The sequence below is a fragment of the Catharus ustulatus genome, chromosome Z (genome assembly GCF_009819885.2).
Source record: "Catharus ustulatus isolate bCatUst1 chromosome Z, bCatUst1.pri.v2, whole genome shotgun sequence".
Classification (NCBI taxonomy): domain Eukaryota; kingdom Metazoa; phylum Chordata; class Aves; order Passeriformes; family Turdidae; genus Catharus; species Catharus ustulatus.
In genome coordinates, this window is record NC_046262.2 from 35,126,759 (window position 1) to 35,144,632 (window position 17,874).

Genomic DNA, 17,874 nt, shown 5'->3' on the forward strand with positions numbered 1-17,874 from the left:
ATACTGTTCATTAGTAGGAGTCAAGGAGCTGTACGAATATCACATTATTACTACGCACACAGGACTCTCCTCCTTTATTACCTTAAACCAGAAATTTCTGACAGGTTACAAGCAAACTCTCTACTTTGTGCTATGTTACTTTGATGGACAAGGAAAAAGCCTGATGAAGAAGGTGCCAAACTGTAATTCTACTAAATAACAAAGCAGAATGTCATAGCCAATTACGTATTTAAAGATCAAAAGCAGACTCACATTTGTAAAGAAATATTTAATTCAGGCTTTGTTTCAAAGACTGCTCCAAACTTTTTGTTTATCAGAGACAAGTGGTAAAATGATGAGTCCTACATCAGATAATTTTCTAATACTCAAAAGAAGAACTCTGGAAAGAAAAAATTCAGATCTGAATCTAAAATTCAGTGTATCGTTGCAGCATGGGTTTTTTTGGTGGGTTTATTTTGCTGCTAGCTTTTTTTATGAGGACTGAAGTTCCTTCAGTGAACCATAAAAACGTAAGTAAAACTTCAGATGTATATGTTATTTAGTGGCAAGAAGAAGGAATGACCTCCCTGAACTGATGCCAAAAGAAGTGGGTACAAAACAGCAGGTGCCCAGATTCTTCTGAAAATTAGTTCAATACTGAGCATGCTTAGCAGCTTTCTTAACTCCTAAGAGAGAACCACTAGCTATGACAGGGAAGCTAATCCTCATGAATTGTACATACTGAGATTGTGACACACGCCACTACTTAATGAGAATTAAAAACTGCCACCAGGTCCTATCTGAAGATGCAGACCTAGACCAACAAAGGTGTCAGTTGGTAAGCCCCTATGTCAGATCTCTTGGCTACAGTGTAGATGTTTTGGGAGATGTGGAGAGAACCACACATCTGTGAATGCTGGTACTAGGTCTACTGTGTAAGACAACGTGTCCTCTTGTAATGATAAAGTCCATACCTGGACTGCAGACACTAGCAATCTGATAAGATAAGCATGCTAATCACATAGCTGGCAACATGTCCTGCATTAGAGGTTATTTCATTGACTGAATCACAACTGGAAAAGTAAATGAGTCTGGATATACAATTAAAGTGTAGACCTGCTAAAAAATTTATTTTAGAATTATTTTGGAGTATCTTTACAGCAAAATATAATGGAATTACTCATATGTTTTCTGTACAGTTAATTTTTAGAGAATAAAGAATATTTGAAATGCTTTAAATCTGAACTCTTTATTTAGACAACTCCACCATTCTCTTTTCCTGACCAACGCTGATACAAAGCAGTTGCGTAGTTTAATTCGATGCTTAAAGCAAACAAAACCCTCTAGTACTCAGTAACTTCATTTTTATCACAGAAAAAACTTTGTGAAAGATCATGAATATTGAAGTCCTACAGATAACTTGACACAAAGTTAATGTGAATGAGCTCCATTTCTACTAATGTGTATTCATCAGTAGTTTTATTTCCTAAAGCATTTATAGAAACATTTTTGTTCTGCAATTAAAACTTCATCTTCATTACACCCCAAAACATGCCTCATTCAAATTTTTATTGCAAACCATCAGACATAAGGAAGATGCTTTATTTCAACTTAATGGAAGTGGAAGCTGTAAATATCACACACAGAATCAAACACAGAATCACAAGGTTGAAATAGACCTTTAAGATCATTGAGTCCAACCCAGCCCAACACCTCAACTAAACCATGGTACCAAGTGCCATATCCAATCTTTTTTAAACACATCCAGGGATGGTGACTCCACCACCTCCTCAGGCAGACCATTCCAATACTTTATCACTCCTTCCGTAAAAAACTTTTTCCTAATATCCAACGTATATTTCCTTGGTGCAGCTCAAGACTGTATAGCACTGCAGGGGGTTATTGTGGCCAAAATGCAGGATTCCACACTTGGACTTACATCACTTTCTTCAAGTAATGCTGCAAGTAATTTTACTTTTTATGTAAATACAGTTATCAAATATTTAACAGGAGGTAAAATCCTACTGCCTTAAGATTGCTTTTAAAATAACTTGATTTTTTGGGCAACATGCCATTTACAGGAAAGAACTATATTTTGGCATATTAGTGCATTTGTCAAATTTATATATTGAGTGGTTCAGGACTCCAAGTTATTCCAAACAATATTCAAGATGCTTGAGTGGCTATCCTTCTTGATGAAAATAGGCAAAGAAATGGCTCAATACACAGTAAAGAGGTCTGCAAGCAGGCAAGGTGACTCAACACAGCACCCTTCAGATGCACAAGGGAGCATAAAGAGATGATCTCCCAGCAAGACTTACTGGCTTAAGTATGGTATTGGACAGACACAGCTGAAATATATTCAAATGCAACTCAAATCACATTCAGCCTAGCTCACTAGCATGTGCACAGCTTAAGACATTAATGTTTTTATACTTCCTAGATTAAAATCAGACAGGTTCTAATCACATCTATGGATGAAGTTTCACAGAAATTTACTTAAGAAAATGGTTGTTATAGAAGAATTTAAAGCAGGTCATTCAGCACTGTACATTCACAATAAAGTACATTCTTTCCTTTTCCTAGCACATTACCATTTTCTGCAGGTGTTTTAGGCAACATCCAAGTTACGAGAAGTACAGTAATTTCACGATTACAAGCCGCACTGATTATAAGCCGCACTTCCGGGGTGGCGGCAACATTTCGTTTTTCCTCCATAAATAAGTCGCACCAGATTGTAAGCTGCACTTTCATTTGCAGCAAGGATCTGCGTGCAACTTTCACGAAGTTGCCATTTAGTAACAGAATCGCGGGATCGCGGGGTTTACTGGCTCGGATTGGGGCCATGCAGGCTCGGATGGGTCCCACTTTCCCCTGCCGGGGCCGGGCGAGCTCGGATGGGCCCCGCTTTTCCCCTGCAGGGGCCATGCAGGCTCGGATGGGTCCTGTTTTTCCTGTGCAGGGGCCGGGCGAGCTTGGATCGGCCCCGCTTTTTCCCTGCAGGGACTGGGCCAGCTCGGATCAGCCCCACCTCCCCTCTCTGCCAGGGCCTGCAGACTCGGATCGGCCCCGCTTTTCCCCTGCCGGGGCTGTGTGAACTCAGATTGGTCCTGCCTCCCCTCTCTGCCGGGGCCATGCAGGCTTGGATGGGTCCTGCTTTTCCCCTGCAGGGACCGGGCCAGCTCGGATCGGCCCCGCTTTTCCCCTGCCAGGACCGTGAGGGCTCGGATTGGCTCAGGGCCGTGCGGGCTCGCACTTCCGGGTTAGTAAATTTCTGAACCTCATCAACGTATTAGCTGCACCTGATTATAAGCCGCTCTTCGGGTTCGGACCAAAATTTTAGTCAAAATGGTGCGGCTTATAATTGTGAAATTACTTGTACTTGTTACCCTGACCTTAATGTAGTTTGGTTTATGACTAAGGCCAAAGCAAAGTTTAGATATCCAATTTCATTTTGGAACATGAAGAAAAATTAATATAACATTTTTTGCCATGTTTATGCTTTCTATTTCATGATCCCCAATTACTACGTGTATAATTATAAACAAATACATGATAAATCCAATAGGCTTTGGCCACTATTCCTTCACTGGAAAGGTTAAAGACTGAGTTACACCTGCCCTTTCTGCTTCTTATTTTGCAGAGTCCCCTTCTGTTGAGCACAATGTTAAACTTTAAGCAGAACACTGGAGAATCCTCTAATACACATGGTTTTTACCTGCTAGAATAGAGTGTATGTTGATCACGTTGACAGTGCTCACCTACATTCAGGGAAGAAGAAGAAAGTGTGGTTGCCAAGGAAGCTGCTTCAAAAAGAGACGGAGTGCTTGGCACTAGATCTGGCCGGTGGTGTGAACCTAGCACTGCATATGCAGAAATAAAGAACAATGTTAACAAATTTAATTTTAAACTGAGCCCAGGAATCTTCAGGTAAGTATATGGAGTCTCATAGTGCCCTCATCATCTCCTTGAAGTTTCCTAATGTTTGAATTGATGAAATGGTAGTATTAATATGCGCATACCCACATTCTTTTGTATTGTAGAGTGAATTTCAGCTGCTAACAAGTACATTCAGCAGAATACAGAGTAACTCTAAGGTCAAATATTAAGCAGAAGCATGAGTTATGAATTCTTCTCAGTCCTGGGACTGTTCTCATGCTACCAGGGCTCGTTTATCAGGTTGGATTAGGCAATTGGTTCTGCTTTCATCATGGCTGCAGGCAAGTTCTGAAAGGGGCAAAGTTGTATCTCTTCAAAAAGACTCTGGGAACAAAGAATTGAGTTTCAAAACACTTCATGTGACACACTTGTTTAGAGGTCAATGAAAAGGATAGCATTGGCTCTGGCCTTAAATTTACTACCTGGTTTGAATACATTTTTTTTTAGGATGTCCTGAAATCTTAACATCATATTACAAACTTTGATTCTGACTTCGTCTTGCTCCTGAAGGTCCATTTTGCTAAATATTACTAACTATTCTCTCCATAAGAATAACCTGACACTGATTTTGAGAGATCAGCTATACTCGTGGTGTTCTGATTACAGGACTTCTAGAGCTTATACAAAATTATTAAAAACATCATTTAGGTTGAAAGACAATACCTTCTTCATCAAGGCTGGCATAACTTTGTCCTTCAGCAAGAATGCCATGCTTTTCATCCTTCCACTCCTGGCTAACTGCACACACTATTTCTTGTGATGCTGCCTTTAGGGCTGTGATGGAATTGCATCGCTTCTTTGAGGGTGAAGGCTTTAAAGCTGCATTATCAAATGAATAAAGGTATTGAATGATGCCATCTTATTTCCCTACACATTTTTAACAGCATATGAAAAATTAAGTCATATGGAAAGTCTAGGTTTTGAATACAGATGAAGAACAAGTCCAGAAACCTACTTAACAAACATTACATTAAAACTAGAGCAAAAGGTATTATTATTTCATCTGCAAGAGAAGTACTTTTGTCTTTTTCAGTTTCTTACTGCTTATTATAGGACAATAAGTTAAGTCACTGGCACCACTAAGTCAAAAATCTCCTATGGAATCAGAGACAGAATAATACAGAAAAAAACCCCAAAAATAGGAAAATGGAAAAGACATTTGGAGTATTCTGAGAGGCTACAATAATTTTTTTTTTAGCTGTTAACTACTTCTATGCAATGATACTGCAGAATTTCCACTTCAGGCTCATGTGTCTCATTTCTTTTGGGTACAATAAACACTTCCAAAATCTTGATGGCCTACACATTTAGGTATCAGCCCCTCTTTTATAATTCTTAGCAGGCCTCCCTATTTAAAAAGTATTTTGAATCAAACTCTCGAACTGATCATTGCCACTACTACTGAACATGACTCCCATCTGTAGTTCTTCTCCAGAAGAATGTCAGCTATTTCACTTGGAGTTTTTCAGCTGCTGGTTGCTGATTTACATGCACTGGCTGCAAAGTTACTTCAGATGCACTATAACACTTCTTTCATTGCTTTACTACAAAGTTCAAATTAAACACATCATGTCACTTGACTAAAGACTGAAGAAAATAATCAGATACATAGTTCCAAGGTATTTTTTAAAAAGACCATAGTAGATGCTGAACTAGCCTCAGCCCAAGGCTAAATCCACTTATTAAGTTTTTGTTGTTAATTATGCATGGTTGTTCTGTGCACTACAGGGGAAAAAACAGTTTCAGAACAGGGCTTAAGTGTTTAAACTGAAATGTTTGACTCAAAGCAGGAACACTCCCAATTTTTTATGAAAGAATAATAATGCATTTGAACCATTAATTTGTATAAAAGTACATTAACAGCCCTGTACACAGAGGAAATCAATAAAAGTGGGATGCTTAGGTTAATAGCCTGGAAAATGATTAATTAAGATTAATTAAGATCCAAGAGAAAATTAGGCATTATATCCTTTAATTGTACACTGTAGGCTTCAAATACAGAACAGGCTGAGTCTTGTCCTGGAACAAATCTAGCAGCCACCATTAGAAAAAATTGGCCTTGAACACTCCCAGGTTGGGGCATCTGCAATTTCTCTGGGCAACTTGTTACAGTGCCTAATCACCCTCACTTGCAAAGAGCTTCTTCCTAACATCTGACCGAAATCTACCCTTCCTCAGCTTAAAGTCATTCCCTCTTGTCCTATCACTATATGCCCTTTTAAAAATTCCATCTCCAGCCTTCTTTTAAGTCCCCTTTAGGTAGTGGAAGACTTCTCCTCTCTGGGATGAACATCCCCAGCTTGCTTAGTTTGACTTCATAGGACAGGGGCTCCATCTGACCCTCCTCTGGACTTTCTCTAACAGGTCCATGTCCTTCCTGTGCTGGGACCCCCGAGCTGGATGCAGCACTGCAGGTGGGGTCTCACCAGAGCAGAGTAGAGGGGCAGAATCCCATTCCTGCTGCCCACGCTGCTTTGGATGCAGCCCAGGATACAATTGACTTTGTGGGCTGTGAGTGCCCATGGCTGGGTCATGTCCAGCCTCTCCTCCACCCCAAGTCATTCTCTCCAGAGCTGCTCTTCATCTCTTCATCCCCCAGCCTGTGTTGGTATCTGGGGTTGCCTCAGCCCAGATGTAATGCTTTGCACTTGGCTTTGTTGAACCTGGTCAGGCTCCCGTGGGTCCACTTCTCAAGCTTATGCAGGTCTCTTTTGTCACCCATCACCATCCTTCTCTGCACTTGCAACACTTCAGATTGAGTTTTCTTTCAGTAGCATGGTCAATTTATAGAGAAATCATCCATCAATTCATTAATATTTACAAGACTCACAAAAAGGCTTATTTTCCTGAAAAGCTGTCATAACATATCATGCATATAGGGAATCATTGGGGTTAATTTAAATTTCTTTTTTTCAAAGGTTCCTTCATTCTACTTAAAATTTCTTAATTGTTACTCTCAGCCTTCTCCTTTCATCTGTCTATCCTATCATTTTTCTTATTTAGAATTTCACAAAATACTTATCACCTACACTTCTGCCTTCTTCTTGCATTATCAGCTTTTCCTCTTCTTTCATATGCCTTTGCACATAATCATGTTTGTTGTTCTGATCTGCCAGGTCTTTTAGACTGGTTTTCATTGGCAGGCTTAGAGTTCACAGGCTCAGTTGGTCTTTAGAAAAATGGTATCATCTTTAGACAACATGCAGAGCAACAAAGGCCAGTACGACTTTCAGTGGTAGAAAAGATAGTGAAAATAAAACTTGATCTGAACTTTTGAGGGAAAAAACCTGTAAGTGAATGTCTAAACTATTTTTTTTAAATTAGCGAGATGCTAAATTAATTTCCCTGAGTTGAGTCAGTTTTGCCTGGGATAGTAATTGGTGAGTGATCTCTCTCTGTCCTTATTTGAACCCACACACTTCTTGTTATCACTTTTCCCTTGTCTAGTTGAAGAGGGACAGGGATAGCATATCTAGGTGGTCACCTGAAGCCAACTTTAGACAATCCTGATGTGAAAAAATACATAGTACAGAATTGTCTGTAATTTTACTAATAAGAGTAAAATCCCAACTTCCAGAAATTAAGTTTCTTGATTGCAGCTACGAAAGTGCTACATGATGTTGAAGAAAGGCTTGTTTTATTGCCAAGACAGGGGCATTATAAATTATGATTATAAAAAATATCTAAAAGAGTAGAAGTCACTACGTTCTTACCTTGAACTTTTTTGAAAACTCTTGCATTCATAAACTTTAAAAATCTGTCTGCATAAAAACTTGGTCGGTGAACTGAAACAGTATCCTATAAGATTGAAAAATAGCTCAGTTACATTTTTCACAAGTAAATAAAAAGTAAGTTTTGAAGAAAAAAGTTAGACACCTCAGGCGAACTATATTAGGTATTTTAGGCATAATCAAAACTAATGAATCATTACCATTTTTCCCCTCTTAAAAGTTAATTCTTCAAGAAATTTTTAGGTATTTCATTTATGAAATGATGAGTTATGAATTATACAGCTATATTCTGCAAAATCTTCTGAGCATTTGAAATATATTTTTTCAAATTATATATATTTTTCAGTTATAGATTCATCAATGTTCTGCTAGGTGGCTAGACTCGTGTAAGTTACATGGACAAACTAATATTATTACTTGTTATTTGAAAGCTCAACAAATAAAATCAGAGCATGTATTGGGAAGCTTTCAGCAGCACCTCAAACCACATGCTGAGGCTGGACTACAAATACATCACAAGTAGTTTTTTCCTCGTCAACATGAATCAAAGGTCCACCAGCTAAAATATCAGCTGTTTAAAAAAATAATATCTACTTACCCCATCATAAACAAGAGCTTTCCAAGAATGTTCCAGCTTCTTCATTAACCTAAATGTGCAAAAACTAAATCAGAACTGCTTTATAAAACTTCCATTTTTATAAGCAATTTCAGAATATTTTTCCCACTGGAAATTCATTGAAATTTGAAGTTCTGCTTACCTGTAAGACTGGAGAATATCAATAATACCCATAAATAAAAGCAGCTTTTCACCTTTATGGCTTTTTGCTGGAATACCTCCCATTCTAAGAGAAACAACATAGTTAGAATATCTTTTAAGACATCTCTGATCACAGCTACCAGCTATATTGTACCCACTTGTAAACCCAAAGGAGTACACAATATTTAAGCCAGATGTCACAGTGCAAAGTCATATCTCAAATGTGAGTCACCTAGCATTCAAAAAACAGATTTTAAATAGAAAATCTGAAGTATCTGGGATTCAGTGGTAAATATCCATCATCAAAAAAGAAGAAATATTTTAAGACACATTTTAGATGGAATTGGAAATATTCAGATGATCTGAAAATTGGAAGAAAGTATACATCAGCTTCTTTCTAAGGAAAATAAGTAACTTTAGACAAGGGAGAATTTTCTCACTTTTTTGATTATAGGTAACAAATCACAGCGAGTCTGACATTAATCAAAGTCTGAAAAGGTTGTTTAATATATTTTTAACTAAAAATTAAGTATTACCATGCTTTTCCAAAATTTCTCTGCAGAAAGATGACAGATAAAGCAACAGTATCAAGCTGTGAATCCTGACTGCATGGGCCTCCAGTTGGTCTAGGATCTGTACTGAGCCATGAACCTTCATTTTAAGACCCTCTCTCTTCCTACTCCAACACCTGGGAAAATGGCCCATTTTACAACCTCAGCACTGTTTCTTGCTCCACTACCGTTATGTTAGTATGAGAGACAGTGCAAAGGAGACAAGGAAGGACTACACTTGTCAGGACCTGAGTAACACTATATTATCTCAGGTGGTGTGGAGCCCAGCTAGTGCAACACCTCTGCCACATACAAAAGCACTGGCCATCTTCTGTGTGAATGTGAGTTGTAAAAACCAAGTGAAATAAAACTCTGAATAATTATAGTGTAGAGTTCTTCGTGTCTGGAAACTCCCACTGAATACTAAGTATCATAATTCTCTCACTTGTTTGCTGTAGGCTTAAGCACAGATTTCTGTATCTTTAATTGCATTTACCTACACAGCTCCTTTGAGAACCAGGAGGAAAGTAAATCTTTAATTTTAAATTAAATCCTCATTATAATGAAGAACTGATTATATTCAATGCTGAATGGTGGCAATAATTCTCTCATAGTACTTAATACATTATGAAAGAAACAGCAGAATAATGATTATCTATATAGTCAAATTTCTATTAAAGTTTTTGCTAGACAGAAAAATAGGAGAAAAACATCAGTTCTTAATCTCAGGAAATATATAACAGGCACTTCAGTGGCTGATGATATCATTCTATGTACATCGAGTATACTACTTCAAGATGAAAATAACCCCTGTAGGAATTTCCATTTCAATGTTAATTTAGAGTTTTGGCTTTGGTCTCACCTGAGTGCTTCAGATAAAATTAGATTATAGTTGGGATTCTTGTAATAGCCATCTAATAACACCTCTTTTGTAAAAGAATGAACATGTGCATACTTAAGTCATTCTGAACTATTGTGTTTTTGAAGACAATCAATCTACTGACCAACATTCCAATTTCATGCTCTGTGGCAAATCTTAATGGTGCAGCTTTTGAAAAAAAAAAAGGAGTCTACCTTTCAATTCCTGGAATGCAGTGTACTCATTAATATTTTGCCTGTTAATACTTTTAATAGTAATCTTAAGAGCAGGTTACAGCACTTACGTGTTTGTTGTCTCTGTGGTGACGGAGTCTCCAGACTTCCCAGGGCCTTGTATAGACTCCATTGCTGTGGAATAGAGAACTTTCTGCCCTCCATGGCGTTTTGCATCTGATGCACTCCGGGAACATTCTCCTCCTTTTTCCTTCATGTTACTGTTCAATATGTGGATCCCCAAAAGCAGACTGTAATCCATGATCTTAAAACTTTCTAGAACCTACCAAAGAAACCACAAAAGAATTACACCGCAGTATTTCACAAACCTGAGTGAAAACAGGCTCTCAAGCATAAGCTTATCAGGAAGTGTGTGAAAATACAGTTGAAAAAAACCCTTTTACTATCCCACACAAATTAAAGTGCTAGTTATCTAATTAGCTGAATGCTCTTGTAAGTGGGAAAAAAGATGCATAGTTGAAATGTAACCTGATGTTATTTTGTAGTCAAGGAAGATAATTCCAGGCAGCACCTTTTCCTTCATAGCAAATAATCAATTAATGGTTCCATTATATACTTATGAACAACACATTTTTTAAATCATCTCCAGTCCATATTTCAGACCTCCCAGAGTGTTTTTGCATGTACTCCTCTCTTATCTCCCCTCCACCTCCTTTTTATAACAGAGACCATACTCTTGGAGAACTTTCAAATATCAACAAAAGTATTTTTTTTTGACATCTCCTTACTAGCAGCTGATGTGACTGCAGTGCAAAAATCATGCACCTCTTACTAGGCTAAACAGTGCCTATCTAAACTCAAAAGACAAATTTTACTTCTGAAGCATGACTTAATTGATCAGCCTTCTCTTCTAGCGCTATCAACAATTTCTGTCTCTGGCAGCATGTCTTCTCTCACACAGAAGTACTTTAATTTGTTTTTAGTCAGCTACACCATTACAAAGTCTGGCATGCTATCACTGAAAGGCAATGCAGCTGAAGTCAATACCCAAATATTAACTAAAGCAAGCTACAATCATACCTAGCAATATAACCAAACTGTTCACAGCAGCAGTTTAATGTCAGACAGCAACTCTGTTGAATGCCCTACACAACGGCACTCAAAAGTGGAGGGAGAAACACCAGTAACAGCCAGGAGGGATATGCTGTGCCACTCACCTCTCCTTTACCTCATGTGGCTCAGCAGTGATTCATGATCTGTCTTGGCACATAGTGCCCTAAGACAACAGTGTAATTTTTTTCATGGAATCAAGAGGCAATAGTACATCTTTTTACATGAACAAGAAAAAAAAAAGTGATTTTACAGAGATAAGAACACATTCCAGGTTTTTGATTAAGATTATCCAAGCATGAGTATTTCTAGTTAAGCAGAAACATCCCTTTTCTTATTGAAAAAAAAAGTAAAATGTAATTGCAGCACTTGCATAGGTTTAGAAACTATATGGCAGTAAATCAGTAACTTTGTATGGATCTGTATGTCTAATTGTAATGTCTTTATACCCCTTACCCTAATTGCTGGAAAAATACTCATTGCTTAGATAACCAGAGCTGTGATGAAACAAAGCATAACACACTGTAATCTAAATGTAGAAAGGCATAAAATCAGACCTGATTTTCAGACTCAAAGAATGATTTTAAGACACCATGGATTTGCTCTTACACAGAGGGATCATACACAGCGATGCCTTAGTTCAAATGAAACAAGAAAAGGTCTGCTAATGTATGCCCTTAGTAGACCTCAGCATCTACTGATGACAGAACTCACAAAGGATTTTATACACAACAAAAAAGTGTATTCTAACCACAAGATTGTGAAATTTTATTGTGTCTTGTGTGGAAATGTTTACAATCATAAATTGCAAAAATAGCATGGCTCACAGGTACTAAGGCACTTGGTGCCAAAAATGTCTAAAATTTTGTTTACTGCTTACTTATTGCTACCCTTTACTCAGACTTTCTCAAAAAGAAATTACAATATCATGTATTCATTAAAAAAAATCAAACGTTTGTCATTAAATGCTGAAAGTCAATTCTGGATAGGCTGAAAAATAACACCTTAGTAGTATAGTAAGCAACACTGTTCACACAAAACCAGAACAGCTGCTAGTCAGGCTTGGGAAAAGCACTGCCACATTTATTTTACAGTTATGAATTACTGCTGACAGCACTGCCTTCAACATATTCTTTACTGCATTTAAATCAGGTCACATTAGACACATGATTTTACCCCACTAATTACATAACCTATGTCTAGGATTGGATGTAGTCTCATGGGAGACTGTGCTGTAATGTGTTGCTCTGCGACCACTTATGTGATAAAACTAATTATTCTGACTACATCAATTCATCACTGCCACTTAAACCCGTAATACTTGTAGAGTACAACAGACTATGCCTTGACAATTTATGATTTTGGGGTAGGAGTACTGAAAAAGTCATAAAAACAAGTAGCTATTTTGTTATTACACTTCATTATAGACTGAACATTACAGACAGAATGAAACAGCTTTACATCCAATGGATTAACTGCAGTATGAATTCTTATAAACAGCACACAGCATAAGGACCCTATCCCTCAGACACTCCTTTCATGGCCCTACTCAGAGGCGGCATTGTACTGTCCACAAAGTGTCTTCAGGATATCATGGCATGATCTGGCCCTGTATGCCTACAGCTTTGATGTACAGTTCTGATTACTTCCCCTTAGAAATGTGATAACCAAACCAACCACTCCTTACGCAAATGAACCTTTGTGACCATAGCTAAGCATGTTTTGCTCCCCATTTGTTTCAAATGAAACTTCCGGTAAGAAATAATTAACCAGCATAACAAGGAAGAATCTCATAAATCAGCACTCAACAAAACTTTGTCTCAAACTCCTCAGTCTGTATTAAAGCAGCTGTTTTACTTCTTGATATAAGTAAATCAGTTGGATTTATAGCTGAATATATCTGAAGGGTTCTGACGTGTCTTCATTAATATTTCAAATACTGTGGCAATTTAAAAATATATAAGTAACATTTTGCAGACACAGTTGTACAAAATAATCTGTTTAAACAAGGACAAATTACAAAATGCAGAATATCAAGACATTTCTGGATATGTAATGTTCTATGAGAATATAAAAAGGCACAGGTATTTTCCTGTGCTGATGTTTGTTTGCAGATACTTTTGATGCTTTTAGGACTGCTTTTGAGATGCAGCAGCAAGTTTTTGCTACAAAGGCACCAAAATGATAACCTAATCTAATGAAAAAAATCCACTCAAATAAATTACAGTATTACATGACTATATTCATAGCAAAAGGAGAAAGCTCTGCAGAACACCTTACCTCTATCCATGTAAGATCACTATAAATTGACATAAACTCCTAGAAATACACTACTTGTGTCGCTAAAGGGAGGAAAACTCCAATCTTTGCTTGTGTAACTGTTCTGACCTGTACCTTGCTAGCAAAATGGCACTGTGGGGTCTCAGCAAGAATGTCTTAATCATGCTGTGTACTAACAAGGGGCATATTTGATAATGACAAGTAAACCTTCAGTTCATGAACTTAACATGAAATTGTTCTTCCTGGCAGTATTTATATAGGTGTTAATTCACTAGCTGCACAGATTCTGTCAACACAATATTGTCACTTGGTCACAAAGTACTGCTGTCAAGGCTGACTTCAGCTGCTCTGAAAACTTCCAGATGGCAAGTGATACTCACCCCCTTGTAGCCTTAAGCACTATTTTCTTTCACACCACATTAAAGCCCATAGTAAAATAGCATCACAAAATACATTGTTTCAGAACGTGAAAAATTAAGTCTCTGAATCAGATTCTCATTTCTCAGGGCTAATCAGATGTTAAAGTATTCTGTGAATCATCTTAGACATAGTTACGCTCCACTATCTCAGGCAGTGACTAATAGCAAAACAAGTACTTCTGCCATGAAATGTCATTTTTATTTTATATGCAGCCAGCCCAAACTACACGCTATCTGACAGAGAAATCTGCATTTACATTTGCTATCCATGCAAAACAGCATGCAAAAATGTCATCAAATAATTTTCATAAAAGGGTCACGAAAAATATGACTAAAAAGAAAAAAAATTACATGCTTATTAATGCAAGTACTAAATGGATAACTATGCAAAGAAGTATTTCTTTCCCTACAAGCATTTTGGAAAATGACATAAGATTAACATAGTAAAAAGAAGACTGATTTTACAACACATCAATAATTACTCTTCAATATAATGAGCTATATGAAATAAACACAAATTAAAGGACTGTCTCACAAAATAAGTATTTCTTAGGAACAAGTTCAAAAATGTCAGTGCCTAAAAATGGGTCTGGTTTAGAAAAAATCTATTCCTAGGAAATAAATCACCACATTCCCATGTGTAGAAACATATTGGAATCACTTCTTATTTCAATAGAACTCTCAAAATATATTGCTAACTAACACTACAAAACTAAGAGTCTGGATTCTGATTTTAAAAGTAAAAATAATAAGAAGTTCCTAATGTCAATTCATACTACAAGAGCGATAATATATAAAGATACAAGAGATCTACAGCATCATGCTATAGTCATTTCCCTCAAACTACCGTTTTGGACAAAGAGGCCCTTCATCTAAGATTAGTATGTTCTCCATCTCCATGCTGCATCATGCCATCTTTTATTTCTCTCCTATGCTGCAGATTAATATTTCATTAAGTTATGCCAATGCTGCTTGCAGGATATCCTTACTTTATAAGGATATGTTGTACAAAGGGTCACTAAAGTTATTTGGCTTAAACAAGCTTTCTACCTTTGAAGTAGGAAAAAAGGCAAAAACACACACTGCGCACACGAACGGATTTGAAAAAGTCTGTGGATAAATTTAGTCATACATGGTCTCCATCACAGGTGCTACAGCACCAAACAGATGTGCTTCCACACCACAAAACTTTCGTAGCAACTGGCTAAAAGAGCAGTGATGAAAATAAATCTCAAAGCTAGGAGATGTGACACTCTTTAAATTTCCTTGTCTTTACAGGCATCTTTGTTAGTCATTTTTAAAATGTACAGTAATTTCACAATTACAAGCCGCACTGACTATAAGCCGCATCTCTGGGTGTTGGCAAACATTTCATTCTTCGTCCATACACAAGCTGCACCCAATTATAAGCCGCTCTGTTGTTCGCAGCAAGGACCTGCGTGCAACAAAGTTGACAAATAGTAACAGAATCACGACATGGCGGGGTTTACTGGCTCAGCTCGGGCCGTGAGGGCTCGGGGCTGCTAACGGGGCCAGGTGGCCCAGCCCGGCGCTGCCGCTCGGCGGGGCCGCTTGGGGCCGGCTGCCGCCACTGCTGGGCTCGCTTGCCCCGGCCCGGCACCGTGCCGCGGTGGCAGGGGGGCATGGAGCCTGCCAGCACCCGCAGCAGTGGTGGGAGGCGGGGATGGAGCCTGCTGGCACCCACAGCGGCGGCGGCAGGCGAGGACTGGAGCCCCCTGCCTCCCCCCGAGCCGTGGGGCCAGCAGGAGAGAGCCTCCCGCATCCCTCCGGGCCATGAGGCCAGCAGGAGGGAGCCCCCTGTCTCTCCCCCGGGCGGTGGGGCCAGCAGGAGGGACACCCCCGTCTCTCCCCTGGGCTGCGTTGCCTGAAGGAGGGAGTCCCCCGCCTCCCCCCTCCCTGTGCTGCAGGCACTGAGCCGGCTCCACCTGCCGTGAAACAGAGTAACCAATTTGTAACAATTGCACAATACCGGGTTTTACTGTCAGGTGCTCGGCACCTCGGTTTGCACTACTGGGGTTGGAAATGTCAGAAAATTTTTCACATATCAGCCACTCCTGATTGTAGGCCGCATTTCCAGGGTGGGAGCAAAATTTTAGTCAAAACGGCGCGGCTTTTAATTGTGAAATTACTGTAATTTCCTGAGAAAAGTCCAGCGTTCTTTGCCATAAAGGTAAAATGTAGACTCTTGAAATCCATTTGTTTCTCAATAGTAAAAGCATCTTCAAATTATTTTTTTGCTCTTAAAAACTACATGACCACAATTTGATTAGTTGTTACTGCTTCTCCAACAAGGCAAGGAGAGGATAGCTACAGTAAGCCTCAGCAATAGTCTGGAATTTGAAAGCTAGTTCACATTTTCAATTGTGTACACTATATATATGATAAATTCAGGAATGTTCCATCTTTAGGAACAGTGTAATATGTAACACTCCTTGGTTCAGTTGAGGCGCAAATACTGCAAAATGAATTGCGAGCAAAGTTTTCAGACCCTGTCACCTCAAGTGTGAACAAACAAGCAGGGGATGCAAAAGCTGAATGCCATCAACCTGTACTTGTCCCAGCATAGATAATCTGGAGGCACCAGCCCATGACGGATCACCACAAGCAACTCAGCTCCATTCTCCAACTGGGCAGGTCCTCACCAGCGCTACCAGGAGGTGTGACAAGCCAGAACTGATACTCCAGCAGTGGTCCACCACTGCAGCACTACATTCCCTCAGGTAGGAGCTCTGTGTCAGTTGTCAAGATGGTCTGTATTGGCTAAATAGATGTAACAGGAGGACAATTCAGCTAAGCGATGAAGCCACAGCACAGCTTGAATGTGAAAAGCCAGCATACAGGACAGGTGAGGACAGACAGACTAGAAATAAGGAACAGTGAAATAAATGTCTGAGCATCTAGGGATAGCAGCTGTGGTCAAGGAAGTCAAAGGCCAGATAGAGTTGAGACTGGCAAGGAATATTGAGATACAGAGAAAAGTTGATCAAGGAAAACATGGGTGCATTGCTGAATAGGGCAGGAGATTCAGTGGCAGCAGTCACAGACCATAGCAAGTCCCCTAAATCCCCAACACCACTATCCCTCATTACCAGAAAATTCTGCCAGGGCTCTGAACTTAGCAATGGATCTTAAGGAGGAGAAGGGCTAGCATCCAGGAATGTTTATATTTAAGAAGTACAAGAAAAGTCAATTGCTTCCTGATTCTGATTGCAAATATGAGCAATGGAAACGCAATCCAAATTTAAGCAACACAGAAGTGAATTTCTTAGTCCTGAAATACTGGAAAGATAAAAAATTTCCTTTCTTAATTCTTAATTTTATTTTTAAATTATTATATAATAAATTATTATTATTTAAAAAATAATTGTTTCTAAATTTCAAGTGCCTAAATTAACTTTCTCACTTTGGACTAGTAAAAAGAGATGACAAGTTTTCAAGTCCTAAAAAGCTGGTCAGTTACCACTCACAGTACCCATCCAAGTACCTCATGGGCAGAAAAAAGCAGAGGAAACACTCATGTCCTTTTCACAAAATGGAGGGACTATTTTTAGTCTTTCTAAAGGCAGAAATAAAAGGCAGGTAGTCAGATCCAGCCTTATTAGCTGAGCAAATTCAGCTATATGAAAAATAAAGTGTCTGCTCCTTCTATTTCACAACAGAGTAAGACTTGTTTGAATAGAAAGAGAAGTCAGTTAATTTTTTTATGTACAGTAATTTCACGGCTGTAAGGCGCACCCTTTTGACTAAAATTTTCCCCCAAACCCGGAAGTGCGCCTTATAGTCCTGTGCACCTTATATAATGTACAAAGTTGTGAAATTTGACAACCCGGAAGTGCGAGCCCACAACAGTCCTGAGCCGAGCAGAGCCCGCCTGGAGGCGGTATCAGGCCAGCACTGGGCCAGGGCGAGCCTGGTGGCATCGGAGCAGCGCTGGCGCGCGGGGAAAGGTGGTGGCGGTGGAGCAGCTGGGGCGTGGGGGGGAAACGCAGCGGTGCAGCCCGGGCATCGGGGCAGAGGCGGCACAGGGCGAGCCC

The 17,874-nt window shown here is 39.1% G+C and overlaps 1 protein-coding gene across 6 annotated transcripts in view; it reads right to left on the minus strand.

The window, feature by feature from the left end:
- The window catches only part of PIP5K1B (phosphatidylinositol-4-phosphate 5-kinase type 1 beta), a 103,600-nt gene that overhangs the window by 17,668 nt on the left and 68,058 nt on the right, over positions 1-17,874 (minus strand). For 5 of the 6 annotated variants that reach the window (XM_033086364.1, XM_033086366.1, XM_033086361.1 and 2 more), the window contains exons 10-15: positions 10,121-10,332; positions 8,408-8,491; positions 8,248-8,296; positions 7,632-7,716; positions 4,582-4,737; positions 3,698-3,842 (exon numbers count right to left, since the gene is read on the minus strand). In XM_033086364.1, coding sequence (XP_032942255.1) covers positions 3,698-3,842; positions 4,582-4,737; positions 7,632-7,716; positions 8,248-8,296; positions 8,408-8,491; positions 10,121-10,332 — 731 coding nt within the window. The remainder of the gene's footprint in view (positions 1-3,697; positions 3,843-4,581; positions 4,738-7,631; positions 7,717-8,247; positions 8,297-8,407; positions 8,492-10,120; positions 10,333-17,874) is intronic. The other variant, XM_033086367.1, reaches the window with a different exon arrangement.